The sequence below is a fragment of the Ptychodera flava genome, chromosome 9, assembly GCF_041260155.1.
Source record: "Ptychodera flava strain L36383 chromosome 9, AS_Pfla_20210202, whole genome shotgun sequence".
Taxonomy (NCBI): domain Eukaryota; kingdom Metazoa; phylum Hemichordata; class Enteropneusta; family Ptychoderidae; genus Ptychodera; species Ptychodera flava.
This window is the reverse complement of record NC_091936.1, coordinates 10,968,657-10,990,656: the sequence shown is the minus strand read 5'-3', so window position 1 is coordinate 10,990,656 and position 22,000 is coordinate 10,968,657. Positions and strand designations below refer to the sequence as shown.

At 36.8% G+C, this 22,000-nt stretch overlaps 1 protein-coding gene across 2 annotated transcripts in view; it reads right to left on the bottom strand.

Annotated features, from left to right (window-relative positions):
* The window catches only part of LOC139139972 (protein FAM117B-like), a 78,576-nt gene extending 60,145 nt beyond the window's left edge, over positions 1 to 18,431 (bottom strand). For both annotated transcript variants that reach the window (XM_070708947.1, XM_070708948.1), the window contains exon 1: positions 17,998 to 18,431. In XM_070708947.1, coding sequence (XP_070565048.1) covers positions 17,998 to 18,256 — 259 coding nt within the window. In that variant the 5' untranslated portion in view covers positions 18,257 to 18,431. The remainder of the gene's footprint in view (positions 1 to 17,997) is intronic.
* Between the last annotated feature and the right edge of the window lie 3,569 nt (positions 18,432 to 22,000).

Sequence of the window (22,000 nt, the reverse complement as noted above, 5' to 3'; positions counted from 1 at the left end):
GCCTTCATATGCCTTTCAGTTCTGACAGTAGTTCATTCAGTTCCAGGCAAAGCAGTTACTGCCCGAGGCACTTGAGAAGCTTTAACGTCACAAAAAAGAGAAAACATCAGTCCCAGGACGATCAAAGGAAAAAGGATGTATTGTTTTATTACAAGCATTTACATCATTTCACCTGTACTATAAAATAAAACAAACTCCTCATTTGCAGGGTGTGGTAGTAAACTAGCTGACACAGGCCGTAAATCAGCTATTACTGATCTTAAAGAAAAAACTCCTGGTACAACTTCTGAAAATTCATGCATCGAAATAGAAACCTAACAGAATAAGTAAGAGCCTATGAATCGGAAAAATTTCAGCTCTACTTTCTGTTTTTGTTGGCACAGTTGTTTTTTGTTTCCCCACACAGTCAGTAAGCTTGGATACTGCCGATTGATTAGCTCCATTAAAGTATAACAAAAATAACTGCTTTCCATCAAAAGACAAAGGTTACTTGGGTGTCACGGATCAGGACTGGTTTATAGTCCCCTACAGTCCTGCTCATCTGATATGTAACAGTACCCTTGTGTTAACGTGGAAATCAGGATGGGATGGCCAAGCTTCAAAATGTTGCTGAGGGTACACCCTAATGAGATGGCCTGTGTACTTCAGTGTCTCCCTGTTATATAAAAATACTTTCTTCAAATTTGGTTACTTTAGTATTTGATTTGCTAAAGAAACCAATTTTCTGCCTGCACATTTAAATAACCTAGCATAACACAGAAAGGAATTATTTCTGAAACTTATCCATGAATATTACATTACAATTGTGAAATGAAACTTTGAAAATCATCTTGGCGACATTTTAAGTTTTGCATATCAGTGGCCACAAAGATCAATAACTTCATTCATACATTGACAACGCCAACACAACATTTAAATGGCCAAACACAAATGACCACACATTATCTCAAAATCATTGTTTACTGGAGATATTTGCATCAAGGTTATGTATTATTAATTACATACATCTTTGGCTGAGGTTACCCTATTGAAAAAGCCAGGAAGGAGTCGTTCGCTGGTAATTTATAACAAAATTATGGTACAAAATACAACATGAATGCAGGAGTATTTGATAATACAAGCTTTAATACTGGGAATTAAAATAGTATACCCATTTGAGAAAATAAACCATTGGAGGAAACAAAGCTAAGTGTGGAATTTGGGTGCATGTAGTTGTTACCATGGTATCATTAAGATGCATTCCCACAAGAAATTGAGTGCAGCTATTCAACTATCCTAAGAAATCAATGAGGTAATGAAGTAACCAACTTTGCCGAATTATTTGACTTACATCATGATACTAATATACAATCATCTAGTTTGGACGTCCTTGTTTTCACTCTGATATGAAAACACATGATTGTTATGTAATGGAAAAGTGGGTCACAACCTAAATATCAAACAACCAGTATGCAGCAGCCTCTTGCAATAATCAAAACAGAATAGTGAATAATATTTGCTAAAATACCATATTGGTGATTATTCTAGCCATAGGGTGCAGTAGAACATATGAGAACAGTAAAGTGACAGGTTGGTTGCATGCCATAATTTAACCATGAAAACAGCATAAGAAAAATGGCTGTTTTTGCATATCTACGGCATTTCCTAGCACACTTAAAGTACCTGTCTTTCTATAGCACTAGTAGAGATAAGTACGTGCAATATGTACTTAGCTGTGGTGTTGGTGTTCAACATCTGTGGATTTCAGAAGCAACAGTGTGATTTTGGAACAAAACACAGAAAACTAAGGTATCCCCCAAGTTCCGTTACCCAATCTACTCAGTTCTGACTTCCACCACACCTCCGTGGTACAGTAATCTGTCCACTGGTAATTTGTAAGTTATCTTATTGATTTTGTTTTTGTTACTATCAGTTGGAAGTAAAAGAAGCTATGTTGTTGCTATTTTACCACTCTCTGGCCCAGTTACTGTATGTACCCAGTTGCATAGCAATCATACATGTTAAAATGCGTTCAACAGTTCAAAACTGCCAAATTTGTAGTATGGAATTATCAGACAAATCAAATTTTTGTGAGATGTTCAATAACATGAGGTACAATATAAGCTCAGTACTATTTAGATTAGAATATTAAAAGTGCCAAGAAAATAACCTGTTATATTATTGTATGTCGAAGTTCATGACCCAGGCTGTGGTTCCCCTTGGCAAAATGGTGCATTGCATGATAATCACTTACACTACTCAAGAAGGCAAGAGGCTTTTTTAAGAGGTTTGGGATAAAAAAATTGGCAAACAGCACACGTCGCAAGGTGATTGCTCTCACTTGAAACAATAAAAATATGAATTATAAAAAAAAATTATTTGTGTATATAGAAAGAGATAATAAATCCAGATCCTGACTGTACATACTGATATTATCTACACAATACTATGAATCAAAAGCCCATACTTGAAGAAATTCCTGATAATTTCAAACCATGATGTACCAATGATATTGCTGAGCTGTAATTTGATAGCCAGCAGACCAGCATTCAGGTTGGGATGCAAAGGCTCCAAAGAATTCATATAAAATATATCAATTTTCAGCATGGAATACACCAAATGTACCAGTACTGGTATATATAAAAAGAACTACTGGGTTACATTGCCAAATATACCAATATTCAAACTGATATCAGTGTGATAACGGATTTGGTCACACCTGGATTTTGCATATTTTGAATGCTATCAGCATAAAAACCTCACCTCAAAACCCTGGTTTTTTTAGCAGTAGATTACCATAACCACAAAATTGATTTCACTTGTTTAAAGATATTTAAATTGAAGGGCTGGAAAGGAAGAAGTCCACGGTAGCCTAGTGACAACATTTGACAACAGGGTGCAGCTTGTCCCACCCAAAGAGTTACAGATCATGCTACGGTTGCGTCACTATGCGGGGAATGTTTGTCAATCTCTGAGATATCCAAGCATGTTCGTACAAATGTATATTGCCCAATATTCAAGTCATGATGGATTTACACAAACACTAACACGGCAGTCATACCAACAAGGTGTTGAAATGAACATTTGAATCTCTGAATGACTGCCTCAATTGATCACATTCTCAGTAGACGCCTCTCACAAACATCCCCTCTATTTGCTGACCAGCATAACATTTTATTTTCTACATTTTATTAGTTCAGAGATTTTTGCATATGAACCTACATGTCCAACATATCAAGAAGGGTGGGAAAGAACGTCATCCCATATTGTATGTAGGACATGACAGAGTCCAATTGATACTTCTTATCAGCTAGTCCAGTTTAAAATAATGAGTGTGGTTTTGGCATGGGACCAAGGACATGTTTCCTCCAAATAGATCTTACTACAACAGTGCCATGCCAATTACATCTGGCAAACTGCCAAATGAATGGGACCTTGTGTTGCACAGCAGAATTACAGACCAAATACTAGGTTTTGAGGTTTTTGTTGGCCAATAAAACCTTTTCATTTTATGTAACTCTTCTACCATTACTGTTGCTAATCCTCCTGGAACACAAAGCACATGGCATACACTCCTCATTGGTTAACAAGAAACAGCATTGAGACCAACTTCCAGTATTTCAATTAATATTGCAGAAATCCATGGGCAGTTTATGCTGTATCAAATATTTAAATTAATGTAAACTACATAGAATTCTGGCAAATCACCAGCCCCCAACAGCCAGTTCAAGGTAAACCCATTCATGACAACATAGGAGATTCCAACATTTGGAAGCTTGCCAAACTGATAAACATGAGCAGACGTATCACAAAAAACAACAAGAATGGAAGGAAAACACATCCATAAAATAAATTACAATTTATTGGCATGAGTCTTTTTTTGGTTCAACGAAAAACATTTGCTGCTAAGTTACCTGTTCTTCAAGGAATGTGCTGTATAGACTATGTGGATCCTTTCTTGTTTCTCGCTTGAAATTCCCAGTGCTCACAGTCAGATAGACAGATGACTTTGCAATTTTATCACAATAACACAAACTGCACCATGTATCTCATCGATGTGTATGAGTGTTTGCAGTTTTTACCATTTTTATTAGTTGATCATTTTTAAACTATGGATTTTATGAAAGAACAAGAGCGAAAATACCACACCATTATCTGATATCTGTCATCAACAAATTGTGTTTTGCTCAATTAAGTTCATATTTTCACAAAAATCACTGCTGTTCAGTCATAGGTTAGCACATTGCCATAAATTACACAATCTGTGGAGTCTGATCTAACAAAATAACACAATCTGTAAAGTCCTAAAAAACATGATAAGTTACTAGGTAGGGTCAGACACCTAGAGGCCTACAAACCACAAAATAGCTGGCACAATTCCAGTACCTAATTTGCATTTCAATATGCAGTTCAACCTGGTATGAACAAATTTGTCTACCCGTATGATGTCACTCGTTGGCCCTCTTCTCTCTCCCCCCCCCAGCCCCACCAAAAAGAATGAATACTAGATTACTAGCACTTATCCACGCAGCCAACATGATCTGCCAAATGTCCGACAAAATTTTTGTCAGCCACCTTGATCAATACTCGGATCAATACTTGAGCAAATTTTTGAATATGTATCCTATACCCAGGGCACTCCTCCTTGCTGGATGCCAAAGTTACAATCAAATCCTGGCTGATATGCAATGCCTTTATCACTGTTCGTGACAAATTATAATGGTATTTCCTTTCATGACGTGAAGAGTCACACTGGGAATCAATTCAGATAATGGAGTTGAACAGAAATAGAAACATCACTCCAGTGAAGTAAAACTTGTAATTAGGCTTGTCAAGAATCAAATTAGGTGTACCAGTACTGATGGAAAAAATAAATCTAAGAATCTTTCTGTATAATCTTTTCATGTATAGAAAGAAGGCATTTTGTGTCAAAAAAATCACTAAAACCTATTGATTATGGTAGCAGTTTGGTGAATTTTCTGCGATACAGAATGGGAAATTAGCTTTGGAATGCCAGTGGGGAAATAAAATTGTTTTTACCCTGTATCAAACCTGACAACACGTAAAAGAAAAATCTGAGCTCAAAAATGAGCAAATACTGATTTCCATGATGTTTGGACTAGAGTCCCTTTCTGAGAAATATTCTGACGCTGCCTGATATCATGAGCTGTGCCTGTGAATTGGTGAAATGGGAGCTAAGGGGTTACAGGTGTCAGATAACGGTTTAACTGGTAAGTACACAAGAGTCAGAGAATACCACTTGCCATGCATGAAATTTCAATATCTAATTCACTTCAGAACAAGCATGGATTGTTGGAAGGACATTCTGACTAAATAACTGTTTCAGGGAGATACATGTAAATGTTGATCAACTGCCAACTACTTTGACTATTTCTGACTGATTTGTTGTAATGTTGGAAAATGACATTCCTATATGTCTGACTGAACTACAGTATCAAAGTTGCAATGGTGTGAATTTTGTTTTTGATTCACAAGTTGTACACAAAATTCACAAGTTGTATAGATGTACAGCCATGATTCCTGTTATACAATGCATGTATGACTCACTACATAATGAAAAGAACTTTCTGATGTTCTGGATTCCCACATGAGATTATGGCTGACCTGTTGGGTAACTTGATATGTCAACCATCAAACCCTGCAGATCACCTTTACTTTACCCAACATCCCCCACCCCTCATAAAATGAAGGTGTACTACCCATCCATACAAGGTTTTTGTCCTGAAGCAAAGCAGGGGTTGACACCTATAAGGGAATTTTGAAAAGGAATTATACACCAAATGTGGCTACGAAGGCATGTAAAGGGTATAGGCCTTGTCCTGGTTGAACGACCTATGGCCTCAATGTAAGCGCTGTACATATAAAACAGTATGAGATACAGCAACAGAAAGAGCTACCCCTCAGAACTCTTTGAAAGACAATTTGATCCTTCTTTGTGTAGCTCATTATAAAAACAGAAATTGACATGTTCACACTGATGTTACCATGTCAATTCTGATGATATCATGTGAGAGACTTTATCAGTGTGATCAAGTACACGAAGTTAAAATGTCAATTTCAAGAAGGTGTGTGTCAGAAAGCGCGAAATAACTCTTAAGTACATATCGATTTAAGACATTTTGCATAGAAAAGTCCAATAAATTACCAATTGACTGGTCCTAGTAAATTATTACAACTTAGTACTGCAGATTTCAGATAAGTTTCCTGATATGACACATGTACTTTCCTTGCACAACTTCAAGGACAAAACATTGTATGACCCTCGTTGCCCCAAAAGTAAAATCCTGTTAGAATGTACATGGTAGAACACTATTAAAAATATTTCCCTGAAAAGAAGGAGAATTTGATGTGCTTGGCCAAATAAAACCTTACATGTGTTTCCGGTAACCCAACTGACCCTAGAAAAACCTGCCGACCCTAGACATTTTTTCTCACTTTCAACGAATTTCGAGTAAATTCCATAAATTTTATCATATTTTACGGGTCTAAAAGAGCCAAAAAAATGAAAACAAAAAACAAAATTATCTTCGATCTACCTACCCTATTTTCGGAGGCTTGTTACTAGAAACGTGCTTTTTTTTAAATTTGGCTTTACTACTATTTGGAAAAATTGAAATAAATGTATGCAGTACACAAGTAAAGTATAAACACTGTTCAACCCACTGCAAGGTAACACTCATATTCTCATGATTAGTTGTATACACAATAACCTGTGAAAACAACTAGAAATACAGTTTGGAAAAAGATATTAGAATTCCAGGTGATCATGCATGACATGATGTATGACTGAATTAACTACATGTATTACCCCAGGTTATCAGAGAAAAAGTGGTATGCGATCGGTTGGTAAACTTTAGGTATGTAGTGAAATTCTATATGACTGAATTAACTACGAGCAATGAACTAACTAGAGTAGCTAAATGTATGTATTTTGGTCCTCTTGAATTTTTTCTCATTGTTATGTGTATTTTGACACTAAAAGTAAATAAAGTGGGCATTGAAACATCTCTAATTCAAATTTTGCTCAAGTGATAAATTTTTCACTGCTCTTGCCTTTTGAATTTCAGGTCAAAATTTCACCAAATATTTTTCCAGGTACAAAGAAACTACATTCAGGCACATGAAAAAAAATGACAAATCATATTGGTATGTATGAACTGAAAAAGAAATTGGCAGCTCTGCCACCATATTGGATTGCATTGCGAAACAAAATATGTATACTGCTCCTGCCAAGTTGCCGCAAAGAAAGCAGTCAAGGTGTACCTCAGTCTGATGAACAGCCTTACATACAGAACAACAATGACGAACTGATCTATGTGTATTCCCAATAATGAACACAAAAAATTACAAACAACTTAAAGGAATGCATAAGATGCATTTCAACATACTTGTATTAATTTCACATCCAATTATTACTTGTTCATGTTACTGTTAAAAAGTATCGATGACTAAACAAAGCTGATGTTTACATTTGTCTTTGTTGGTTATGGTTTATACACATGAATCAATTCTTATGGCACTGCTAACCAATGGATCAAATATCGCCATTCCTTTTCATCTGTGACCAATTTAATTCACACAATTTGCATGACAGCAAGATAGATTAAACACTGGTGAAACGGAACGTCAATTCCCCACTTTTTGCTTCAGATGTGGAGTATTACTAGAGGAGACTAGAATATTTCACAAATGTCAAAATGCATTTACTCTTAATGATACATGTGTGTGCACAAGGTACAGCCATCAATGAATGTACGTGAATGCATTTCATGAAATTCTAAGACCCTGGACAGCATGGAGTGCAAGTCCTACCTATCACACGGTTTTGTTTGAGTTTGCATTAAAAAAGCAATTAACAGTTCGGCATGTTTTATTCTGCACAGACGATTTATGGGGGTGTCCTCAGGTTTTTTGGAGAGCCCTGAGGGAAAACAAGCAAATGGTACCATATGATCAAATGTGGTGTGACAAGTGGGCATTTTAACACTTCTTACAGAGCTGCAAATTTTGCATGTTGTTCTGGATACCATTATAATCCTCTAAAATTAGACTATTTACATGCATCACAATAAGTTTGCAGTGTACAACATAATGATAATATTATACAGCACATCGTAAGTACACAGTATATCACTTTAGACACCACATGTGCCATTCACTGCAATCATGCCTCTTTCCTACATTGTTTCCACCTGGTAATTTATAACACATCATAAAACTAGGTGGCCACATACATTTCACTTCAGGTGGTAATGGTATAACCATATGTTAGAGAAGTAGGTTTCCAACTTCACATCAATTCCAACAAAAATATAAGAAAGATTCCACCACGATGAAAGTTCTCACAATACTGGCAACAAACAACAAACCCCTATAATAAGGCAATTTGTCAGACCAAGTGGACACTTTGTATGATTAAAATTTGTTATTTATGAACTTTACTCGGCCATGAAATCTTTGGGGAATATCTATTTTGTTAACATTTCCATGATGATTTCATTCAATCTACAATACATACACCCCAGTCAATTTGCATTCCAATTTTTTTTTGAATGATCGGTACAAAACAAAAAGCAATTGGACAACAAGTGAATTTTTGGACAGGTAATGAGTTCTGAGCTTGACAGGAATCACATGTGAGAAAACACATATTTGTGGACAGGTGGATGATGACATCAGGACAATATGAGACGGTTTACAAGTTTTTAAAATAATTAAAAGACTATAACACCACTGATCTATAATCCTTCAAATTCTGCAACTGAACCAAATATCCAACAAACTAATATAAAGATAAATTATGCAATGATTGTGTAAATATTGTCCTTTATATATTAAGCACACTCCTGATGCTTGACCTCCTGCAAAACTCTACAGTCTCTGCTCGGGAAATTCCATTATCCTGGTTTTCAGTTGAGCATTAACCAAGAACAGTGTACGCTGTACCTTTGGTAAACTTCAAAATCATTCATTAAGTTTGCGGAAAGGTTACCTGTAGCAAAGGTGACAAAGTAAACGTGACTAATTTGACTAATTAAATGTTTCAAAAAACGACATGTGAAGGGCAGATATTTTATTTGATGTAATGTCATGTTGTACAGGCCCACTCTGAAATGCACCTTATTTTTACGATAATTATGACATAAAATATTGATTCCACCATGGCACTGGAGGCAATTGAGTGATTCTGACCAATCATTCCAAGGCAAAATAATTTATCATAATGGAGGTTGTGTAGAACAGATCATTGAAACACCATAGTATCAATATCATCATGTTATGTAAATAAGTGACGCAATACAAATCTAAAAACATATGGCATCCTAGCACCTTTGATGGACTAAACCCTCACATGTTGTGAAGGTTTGGTTGGTGTACCGAAATCAGTGTACTTGCCAAAATATGAGAGCTCTGGGTGCTTTGACAGAGGAGTTCAAAGACTTTCTTTGAGTCATCCTCACACCACTTCACATACATAACATTGTAAGTTTGGACCCTGAAAGACCACTATTTTCAGAATTTTGAGTGCCCACAATGCATAATGCTGGCTTGGTATGCAAATTATCGATTTCAGTATAGAACACTTTGAAACTGCAGTAATTTTCATGATCATAGAGGTTACATTCAAATCTCTAAACATAGACAAGCTGGGGACAAGGAAAATGTACCACTAGGAAAATGAGTATTTCACTTGAAAGATGTCAACATATGACAATATTTTGACCTTTTACGTCTGAGATTTGCTGACGAATGCAACACAATATTATCCAAAATCAGAAATTAACATTTTTAAGTGAAGTAAACGACAGGAAGACAAACTACACAGCGAAATTTCAAATTCTTCTATGTCATACGTGTTCATGAGACGGTAGTTTTTACATCTCCATGCAGATGAAGAACTCTGTAAATTTACAGTGTTGAAACCTTTGTTTCTCTCAAGCATTGTTCTTGGTGTGTTGGCAAACACAGCCCCAATATTGATGCATTGACACCCACTTCTTAAATCGTCTTTGGCTTTTCTTTGTGATGTTAAAGCATACAAAAAAGGCTTCAGCACAAAAACAGGACTTACGACACAAATCTAGGAAGCCCAAGTAAAGTAGGCTTTCTTGGTTAGTCTTTGTTTTTGACTTTAAAAAACCTAATTTCACGTCACTGTGGTGGAATTCAAAGTAATTTGGCTGTCACATGGACATGCAGCCTCTTGCATAAGTATTGCACTTATGAGAAAGGAATGACCCCTTCTTGTTGACTGTTCTGCCCAGCTCTGTACTCACTGAATGTCCTGCTGAATAAATTATAGGCACTTTCATTGAATTCTGTCAATATCATAGGGAGCTCTGTGTGATTCAGTTATCAATTAGCCTGTGAATTATTGAACCTCTAACTCTCAAAGATGTAATAAACAGTAGTTTTATACATAACATTCGAAATATGGTGTGAGGTAACACATGTATTTACAACAGGTATAAACTTTTAAATATAAAAGGTAGGCTTTTACAGAGATATTTGACAACAGCTTGGAAACTCAAAACCGCTTGTAAATCAACCTGGTGGTACATGTATGCCGAAGTGTATGAGTGACCATAGCTACGGCATTTTAGTCAATCGACTCGGGGGCTGAGGAAACTTGTTCAGACATGACTTCCAAGTGTTTCTGAACTCAATGACCCCGTGGTACAGTTCTTCTAAACAATTCTGGCACAATAAGCAGACAAAAGCGACTCCAACATACCATTCATATACATTACATTTCAAAATAATGTAAGGTTACCTGTATGCTAAGACTCATGGTCACAACTGCTGAAAAAATACTGAAATTTTTACCTTGAAGGAAAAGGTTAAGAAATTTTTAAAATGTCTGAATCTTTGTCAATCTGGTTCAAAATTAACTACCGTTAGTACACACTGCTGGAATGACGTATCAGTGTTAAATAAAAAATGCCCGCACACAAAAAATGTGTTGGTGAAAGAAACTGTGGAACATCTTCACATTTTTAAGAATAAGCCTGAAATAACTTACATGCAATGGGCACACACCATCCTTTCTGTGAGCATGGATCACTGATAGAATGGCCAGCCTTTGTGCAGAATGTATGAACACATATATGGTGCTTAATATTCAGTTTTGAAAGAGAGTGGCATGAAAGCCTGCGCTGCTTTGGAAGGATTCTATAGAAGGATTCAGCTCCAGGTTAGTTGTCGATATGATTGTCGTCTGTCACAATATGCCATAAATTAAATATGGAGATGGTGTTGTCAGATTGTCAAATCCATTTGTACTACCTCAATACCTCCGTTACAAACCCTGTGTACAGCTTCACTTCAGAAATAAATTAGGAAATTTGACCCAAGGGAAAACAGCTTTTTAATATTTCCAATTTTTTAAATGTCTTTTGTACTTTTTGTTAGGAGTTAATTTGCACCTCCTTGATGAGGTACATTTGCACATTCATAATTGACTCTGTCAATGTGTGGATTAAAAAATTTATAACTGTACAGGTCTCACATAGGATGAACTAGAAGACCAAATCTAAATGTCTATTCAGAAATTCTAGTCAGCTAATCTAGTGTAGCCACCAAAAAGAGAATTGGCATTTTCCCTGCTGCAGTTGTGAAAGCAATAGCAACAGAAGGTGGTGCAAACAAACCAAATTTATGCAGAAATTCACTTGTCCTTGTTCAGGAAATATCAAGGTATGTATTCAGGCTAAGCTTTGATCAAAACCACTGCAATACTGCAACATGCAGGTTTGGCCAATGTCTATATACCCAGAGACTAAACTTATTGATATTAGATTCTGGAATATTACTTACATGGAGGATATATTAAGATATTTTCACTGCAAACAGAAAATTAATGTATCTGCTTTCACTGAAACAAAGCTGCTTTTACAGAGGGCAATCATGTGACAGCACAAATACAAAATGAATTTCATGTCGTGGTTAACAGATTAATTCCCTGTCATCACATAATTCCAAGTGTATAAATTGTTAGTATTTTGCCTGACAATAAAAGTATCAACATATATACATATATTTTTGAGGTCACCTAAAAGGGGGAGGATTACAAAATGTTAATGGTGCATGACAACGCTGTATATGTTTTCAGGTTAGTCTGATTACTTTCTCCAACCTCTGAACTAGTTTGAAAATACAAAGAACGCCGTAAGCAGCAGAGCCCAAGCAAACAATTTACATGCACGTCATATTATCTGACACAAGTTTGAAAAGGAAAGGGGCATAGCAACCTGAATTCCGTTGCACACAAAAGACAAACACCACACACACAGAAACAGACAAAGATAGGCTTTCAGTTGACATGAACACTGACAAGAACGATAGCAGTAGCAGTTCATGTCAGGAATCATTTTTCAATTGGAGCAACCAAGTGCCGAGTCGAAAATAGTCAGTGTGGTCTATACAAGATTTTCACTACAATTCCTAACAAACACCCTTTACTGCACACATTAGCACATATTGGGATAGACATTTCATGTATGAGTAATTGACAGGGCTTTTGTAGATGGGCATGCAACCAGTTTGGTAATATAATGTAGTCTGACATCTTCTACCCAACAAATATGGAGCTAGTGTATGACAGATCAAAGGCGCAAACTTGAGTTGACAGCTTCATCTGGCATATTTTCCACTTCATACCATGCATCAAGATAAAATTTTCTGTACTACTCATGCAAAATCTTGATTAATTATACAAAATATTTTAAAGGTCATGGAAATTTCTCTTTCCTTAGTCTCTTTGAATAATTGAAAAGAATAAAAAAGAGTAATTCCCCATATTTTTTCGTTGATACTGATATATTGCTAGATCTGATGAAGATCAGGCAGAGGAGTTCAAAATGCTGAAGTGGATTATCTCAGTGCTGAAAATGTTGTTTGTATACAAGCATATCTTTTAGTAAAATCCATAAAGTGCAGTTCTACTGGCACAAAGCCCTATGGGACAATGCAGCCATGTTTTATAATTATTTTTTCAACAAGGTGACAGATGCAGGTGCTCACATCACCATGACCTATTGCATTGACCCCAGATGAGATATGTACAATGCGGAGTGTTCACCCACAATCAAATAAAAAATCTGCACTCAGCAATTTATGTGGATCTAGGCAAATCCCCATCAGCATTACACTCACAAGCAGTAAAGTTATCACTTCCCGTTTTCTCCGTTTCACACTTTTAACAAGGACCTATTGAATTGTGCTATCTTTTTCTCCTGGGGAAGCAGCTACATTTCGCAAACCCCTCATTAGACCTGGTGAGAACCCTCAGAATGCAGTATTGCAGCATGTGTTTGACAGCTATCTCATTCTAAATTGCCTATGGAGATTGGTAAGCTCTGCAAGAAAGATCTTCATGCTAATAGAGAGACTTTGGGAAATACCAAAGGGTTATGCATGCATCAAGGGACTTGCAAGGACATCATCTGTTGAGCCTGGAAACTTTTATATCAATGGCTATCACTATCACACTGATGCAAAAGCTTGTTTCATAACAGCAGGTTTTGATGCCAGAGGGTGCAGATATGATTCAAATAACAAGAGAGTTTCTATCATGCACTTAGGCATACACTAGATGTGATCAATTTTGTATGAAAGCCCACCGTGTGTATCATATCATGGAAGCTGACAAAAGCACTGCTATTTTTTATTGATCTCACGATGAAACTGAATCCATGCTACACTACCTTTCTTTCTGTATCAACATGACAAATACTAAATGAATTATGCCTTCTTAGATAACATAGGCCTAGGAAATACTGATAGAGGTCACAAGATGGCAGTTCTTTATAAACTTGTTGTGAACATGGTTTCAATAATCCTTATCCTTATTCATAATCATCCACACTTTCACCTGGAAATATATGCAATGGTGGAGCCATTTTGAACTATTCACCTGCCGGGCAGTTTTCCATATTTCATTCCCGCGTAGTTACATTGTACCCAATTATTGACTATGCTTTCTACGAAATGATGAAAAAAGAATATCATTTTAAATCAGCACCTAGGTGTACTTGATTGCTTTGTTGACCCTGGAAAATACAGGGTCTACATTAAATTCTCACATGTAAATATTGAACATAATGATATTCATACTGTATGAATCATATTGAGAATTGAATTCAATACATCTTCTACAGTAACATGTACTATCCTCTACGTTGCCATAACTGTAACAATTCTAAAACGGCTTACCGGGTAAACTAAGGAAGCTTTATTGCCATTCAAGGAATTCTGTGGTATGATATTTGCAGATTTAACAAGTCTCAGAGGTTTGGTTTGTTCGATTTTTCTATACATGAACTAGATTGCAGTTGCCACCATATACGTACACAATATAATGGAGCAACAGTCTTAGTCACATGGCTAACCAAGTTCTTCATGAACACTGTAAACAATGAAAACAGGAGTAGCTGCATTTGGTTCACATTGTTTTTCTGGACTCTGCTTCCTGTGAAACAACAGCAAACATTTTGCACAATGCAGTAAAAAGCTACACCATGGCAGTCATTTGATTGCAAACGATAAAGGCTGCATTCACAAGCTAAGCATGGTTTCACATCTTCTGTCTGCAGAGCATTTCACGGACAACAGAGAAGGGAATTTTGAAAGTAGACTAACTGACATGAAAGGAGCCTTGAATATCCATTGGTTCAAAACCCTGGGCCTGTTACAGGAATAGAAGTAATTCTATCTATCTTGGTACGGACAGACAGAGCTGATACCAAACAAAGGGTGTCAAAGCAGGTGGTGCAGTTCTGATTTCAACAATGGTGTGTGTATATCTTTAGGTACTGTGGTTGACAAATTAGCTAGGAAACAGTCCAGCCTGTAGGATCTGAACAAGTATTTAGGGTCAAGCCAAAATTACAGATGTGTATATCATTTTACACTATATGCAGTGAAAATGACAAAGAATTTTACATGCCCCAGCCTCTCTCCTTCTACCTCCATGTACAGATGTATTCTTTCTGCACATGGTGGCTATTTTTTGTGAAAAAAACCACTGCCTGAATCAAACAGTTTGCACCATTACAAGTGACCTGCTTCAATAAAAACCTTCCTGACTTATTTGAATTCATTGCAACAGCAAGTTCTTATAATTTTCTTTCACCAATTTTCAGTTGCAAGAGACAAATAAATCATGATTATTTCTGGTAGTTTCAAAAAGTCTGCTTCGGTAGGTAAAACCACACATGCCCCATATGGACTTTGATTAACCATGCTGGCCTTGTGGCAGGTATACATAGCAAAGGTTCAAGTATTTTATAAGCCACATCCAACTAAATTTTTACTATCAGCTATCAATTAAAGCCTCTTGAAAGACGAGAAAAAGAAATTAAAATCTTGTATCCAATCCAAAAATTAAGTTACAGACAATGAATGATAATTATTTGGTAATATTTCATTGCCTTCAATTATGATACAGACCATCATTGGTTCTGGAATAAATGATTATAACTAAAATCTTTGTACCACAGACATGAGAACAGGGTCAATTGGTTGCTGTGCTAGCTACAACTTCAGAACAAATGCTTATCCACATGGAGTGTCTGACCTTTTCATTTACCAAAAGGGGTCATTGCAAAGTTTCCAATCATGCATGTAATCTCAAGCCACGGAATTAGCATATGGCAAGCATGAGAACGAAGTGTTGAAGCGGCACAGACAACATGAGAATAAGAAGACTGGTCTGTGACATCCTGTGCCACAATGTTCCTTGCATTCTATGTGATTCTGTAAAAGCATGTTTCTGCCATGGACTGAACAAAAGCCGTTTTTGCAGATTAGAATAAGGAGACGGGAGACTTATGTAATTCTGCGGTTTTCAATGCGGCTGCTTAATTTTATTCTCATGTCATTGTGAAATCAAGGGAACAAATGAACTTTGTCCAACCTCTTTTAATGATATTAACTAAACTTAATCGTTGCCCACAAAAATGTGTATACAAGGTTTCAAATGAATGAAATGCAGAAGCCTTCCTTCCGGAGATGTCATAGAAATGTCAAAACCTTGCTGAACCAAGAATGTGAACTGTGAACCATGGCAAGACAGCAAATGGGCATAAATAGGGCTCTTCTGAATGCCATACTCTTTCTGTGGATTTTCAGTCACCTCTGACCTTACATGGTAGTTAATCAGTTTCACAGCATGGAAGTCTACTTATATATGCTTTAAAACAAACATTTCACAGCAACTTAAATATTTTGATATGAAGCGAAGAAAACAGAAGTGATATACTATAACTACACATTGTGAAATTAAAAGGGTTATATTTTGTTACCTTGATAATTAAGTGAAGGACTACAGATCTCTACAAATATTTCATGGCAAAACATCAACTGTCCCTTTGGAAAATCTAAATGTGCTATCAAGCGCTGCAGAAGAGAGCTTGACACACGGAGCTGTACAGGAATCCTGTCAACTTGTCATCAAATGCTTCATGGACACATGATTTGATGCCTTGATCTGGGTGTTCACATAGTTGTTCACAACAAAAAGTGAGAGCTGAATACAAGATACAAAGAGCAGCTGCAGCAACCATACAAACTTTGGCATTCAAACCATCGTTTCTCTTGCACCTGGTGAATGCATTTTCAAAGCTACCATTTTCATTGTTTCATATATATATATAAGCAGATAGTTCTTCAACAAGAGCACATAGAAACAACAAAACTTGATCGGTAGGACTGGTAAGTAATGTGGATGTCTTGTATAAAAACAATCATGGCGAAAAGACTGATGATTGTGTGTAACATGAACATGAATTGGGATAAGGCAGACAGGCTTCAAACTCAAAGCATAGGCTGACTCAAAATGACTCAGTTTAACATTTAAACAGAAATATTTGATTAAAAGACATGATTTTGAGGTTAGGGCAGGTGTGGCCTGTATGGTACGCATACATGCTATCACATATCTACAGTCATCTCATAAATATAAAATTGTCAACAGAATATCAGAACTAAAACAGGTCGACTTTAAATACAAGTTAATATCGTCACAAAAAGCACTGTATATTTGAAAATGTACAAGGGTGGATTCAACCCCTCCCAACCATCTGCAATACTCATTTATCTATGCAAAACAATGCTTTTTGAGAGTTTATTTGTATCTTGCGGCAAAAAAGGACCATTGTTTTAATTATTTGCAATGGAATATCAGACAGCGAAATATATTTTTGAATTTTGAAGTAAAGTCTGTCTGAGTGTTTTGATTAATCAAGTTGTTTACAACAAATACATTCAGGCTTCAATACACAGGAGGCTAAACCACGATGAATCAACTAATTATGCATATAAAGGTGAAAGAGCCGCCTCTCTGCGAGTCAATTAAACATTTTATAAAAATGCAAAAAATAATATGTGGCCCCATAAGTATACACTGGATATCGGGTATAACATAACATAAATACACATTGCAAACCTTACACACAAACCCATTGCAAAGCGAAAGATACGCGACCTGCCAGTTTGCGTTACCGGGTAATAGCTCATGTCGGCAGATGGTGAGTGGCGGGTTTGGGGGGAAACACCTTTTTCAAAATTCCACGTATATGCTATTAGAAAAGTCTACCACAGTACCATTAAAACATGAAAATTGAGATAAAAACCGTAATAGAAACATATATTTAATCCTATATGATTATTCTAAAAACACTAGAAATTAGCTTTACTGGCTAATTGTCGGCTGTCGACATATGCAATTCTTATGGAAATTATCCCGCGATTCAGTGCTTTCTTTATCCACTAAATAATGAAATTTTATTATTTTTATAATATGTCGTCGGTTCAAATAGAATTTGGTGCCAAATGAAAGTATAGGTTATAACTTTATGGGGGTCTCTCAGGAAATCTCTGAATTCCTCGGAAAATGGGAAAATTTTGGGTCTGGTTTGGGGATTACAGCATAGAAATCGAGCAAAATGGCGTCTGAAATCCAATTCAAAGAATGGCATGGAGCGCACACCAACTCACCTTTGTTGAAGCTGCTTGGCGACGTTGGACTTCGCCTTTCGGGCGACGTTCTGTGGTCTGGAGAACGTCTGTGTTTGACTCTAGTATCTGAGGCCCATAGTGGCGTTGGCGATGAGGTAGGACTTGATCGACGGCCATTACTTCGTGTCGGACTGCCTTGGCGTAGCGAAATGGGCACTAAGGTAGCTTTCATCGGCGGTGGCTTTGTTGACGAGGGAGAAGCAATCCTTCTCGGCCACTGAGGCGGTTGTGAGGCCATTATTATTGTAAAACTTCAATCAGAGGTAGTTTATATAGTAAATGTTTCCTTGGCAAAGTCCGAAATTTATAAGATGAAAAGGAACGCATAAAACGGAGGACTTTTCCTGGGGAATTCTTCATACAACTGTTCGCTCCTTACAGCATCCGCCAACTGCGAGCAGCAAAATATTTCTTCTGCATGCAGTATCATGTGATATATTTCGACTATTTCATTGGTCGCACGTCTCATACATATTCATTTATTTATGCTAATAGAGTGAAGCCCAGTGACCAGGAATCACCCTCTTCCGTGACGTTGCCAAGGTTCTGTCGATTTGATTGGTCGCCATATGCGAGGGATCCACTATGTATTGTGATATCAATGTGGAAAGCGAAACAGTTATGTCACCGTCGGCGGCAAATCACCCTCCCTCTAACAAATTAAAAAAAATAATACAAATAAAACACACAAACCAACAAAAGAGCAATCAGAAGTTTTCGGGTCCCTAACATACACAAGCACAATTAGCTGAGGAGGTCCGCTGTCCCACATATTTTCCCCTCCCACTGCATGTGATTCTGTAATGAGCCCCTTACGTATGCGAATACGCACATGCACACCACCCAGAATTATTCCACGATATATACACACGACATTTCAACTTTCAGATTGGTTTTATCTATCTCTTTCAAATTTACAGTTATGTCGATGGTTCTTTAACTTTTTTGTTCAGAATATCATCTGCTTATACGTGGCAGGAAAAGTTGGACAAAATTGCTGAGTTTGCCCTTTTCCGATATATTATGAGGTCTGAATTGGCATTTTGCCAGCACTGTGTAAGTTGAGTAGCCCACAGTGCTGTGCTTTGGCAGAGTGCCAGGAATCATGAATAGGTCGCAGCTACATTAAAAAGTATATACCATCGGATGCGTGTACGCCTTAATAGCACACAAATCGACCTAATTGACAATAGTTCGTAATTTATTCATACCGCAGGAGCCATCGTTATGATGCCATCTAAACCACAACAACATGAACCTTGTTTTGATGTTGTGAAGTTTTGGACACCTTTACGTACTGTTGAAATTTGCAAGTTAGTTTGTGAACTCTATTACATTTTAAAACTTTCATCATGTGGAACTATTGGAGAAACAAACAGATGTTGATTGCAACAAACCAGTTTCCAGTTGAAAGGGCGCCACACCTAAATTGTTTACCGACCTCGAGAAGCGCAATGGATCATGTATAAAAGTGGACAATGGACGGAAATCAGAAAAAGAAATTACGCATGCCGTACAACCCTATCGTTATTTACGTTGAATTAAGTATGACTTTAAACTAAAGTATGCTACGAGAGAATGTATCAATAAAATTCACCAAATTATATGTTGCTTTACAGTGTAAAGGGATGGGATACCATGCCACATGACAAATACTGTCACCAAAATGATAAATCGGCTCCAATGACATCCAAATAGAAATTGTAAGATGTCCTTGAAATCAAAATGAAAACTGTTTACGATCCCTAATTCTAACATCATAAACCGCCGTATGGTGCCGCGCGTGTAATCCATTCATCCGATAATTTGTAAGTGAACGCGGTGTCAATCAGCGAGTCCACAGGGGAAATCATATGTGACCTTTGACTCCTGTGTGACATCATTTGCACGTTCACACAACAAGCAGAGCAAAGGACTGTAATGCATATCTTCTCTTCTCTCGATTAAAATAATTGAATGATAAATTAAAGTCAGAAATTAAAGAAAGGGAGAGAAAACCTGAAAACGAACCATGTGAAAACTTCCTAATAACGAACTCTCTGCGTGCGACAGAAACACGTTAATTCTCCAAATAAAGGCGACGCACTAGCTATTCCTCAGACGAAATCTATGTAATAACAGTGTCGACACAAGAGATGATTGGACGCGTTAATATTTCGGATAACTTTGGAAAACTTTGCTGTGCAGATTTCAAGGAGCCTCGTTATCGTCCTCTTGACACCAACAAGAATATTTTATCATCACTTTCACCGACTAACCGCCATTACATCACACTTAGTATTCAACCCGAGAGTATCTGCATAGATTCTAAATCAATTAAAAATAAGCTTACATTGAAGTGCATAAGTAAAGTACATTTAAAATATTTGTTGTTGTTGTCGTTTTGTTTGTGTGGCAATATTTTCTTCCTTATTGCACCGTTACATAATCTAACAATGGCAATCAAATAGAGGGCAGATTGGGAAGGTAGAATTGCATTCAGAAGTGCATAAATAGCTATACCGTTGGTAGTAGGCGTGCGCCGCCCCAAAATCACACACATGACTTTCACCAGTAATTTTAAAATGTAAAATATTCAAAGTATTTTTTATCTACGGAAAAATACGCTATATTCCGTCATTCCTTTTATTGTTTGAAATACTAATTTCAAAGTTATCGCCCTAACAGCGCGTTACATTTTGTACAAAATGTAGGATTAGCGTAACTTCGAAAAAATGAATTCTGGGCTATAGTATAGACGTCAAAAACATCACAGTACCTAAACAATAATGATGGACGTCGACATTAAATGTAACACTTGCAAGCAATTTTGACAAGTTTACGTATAAACACGATTCGGGAAGAAGGACAAACAGTTTGTTTTACAACAAAGAAGAAGAGTAACTTAAAAACACCAAAAATTGCGGCTAATAGAGCTATCAGTGACTTTTCTCAGAAACACAGAGAACAAGTCAGATCTAAAATCATGGAAGCCTCGTTCATTGTATAATAAAAATAAATTCCATAAAAGCAGGCTGGTCATCTTCATTGCAGGGAAGTAGATATATTTGCCGTTTAAGATCGATTATGAACAAAAATCCACTTCAACCATATTGCTGAGGACTCCTAGGGAACAGTTACGACACAATTTCAAAAAAAATAATTACTTTTTAAAATCGAGCCCGTGGGCCCATTCTTCGTCCATGTGGATTAGCTATCAGTGATCACATTTTTCAAGTAAACCGGAGTGTATGGATCTCGCTTACATAATATCACCTCTCAACTTCATTAATTTGTCTTTTATATTTCCAGTGGTGATGACAGGAATACGACGATCGGAAATTAATACACTCCATCCTGGCTGTATGTTCACCATGTTAACCCGCCCTGCACAATGGGCACTCCACGCCTGAAATGACGTTTATCGATTTCCCAGGCCTGGCATTGTTGCCACATCCGGGTAATACGTCAAGTTGCCCTTCATCTCGACTTCCGGATGATAGCTCTACCTGGATAGGCCCATCGATCACACAAACCAGCATATTCAAATCTTACGTGAGCAAAAATGTATCACTTTTCATAAATACACGCGCGATTATGTCTGCAATTGCTTGTTCGCGAATCTAAACAAGATAACGATGTTGCTCGTCGGGATAAATCGATTCTACTGAGCGAAGGCGGACAAACATTTAGATTTAATTTTAACCAGTGCTGGCGGTCGACGTGGGTCTGTACTCTATCATATCGATTCGAGTCTACAAGTTATTAATATAGGATTTCAAACCATTTCATTTTGGTCTGAGAATAATAAATTTAAATTAGTTATTAATCAAAAACACGGAAAGGTTAGAGAACAAGGTCGCCGTGTTCATTTTTTTTTAAATTCACTTCATTTTTATTTTTAAATTTAATTACTACGCCGACTAACACATGTTCAGACAACGGCCGTCGAAACTCCGAAATTGCCCTATATGAATACCTCGATGACGTAATTTTTGTAACA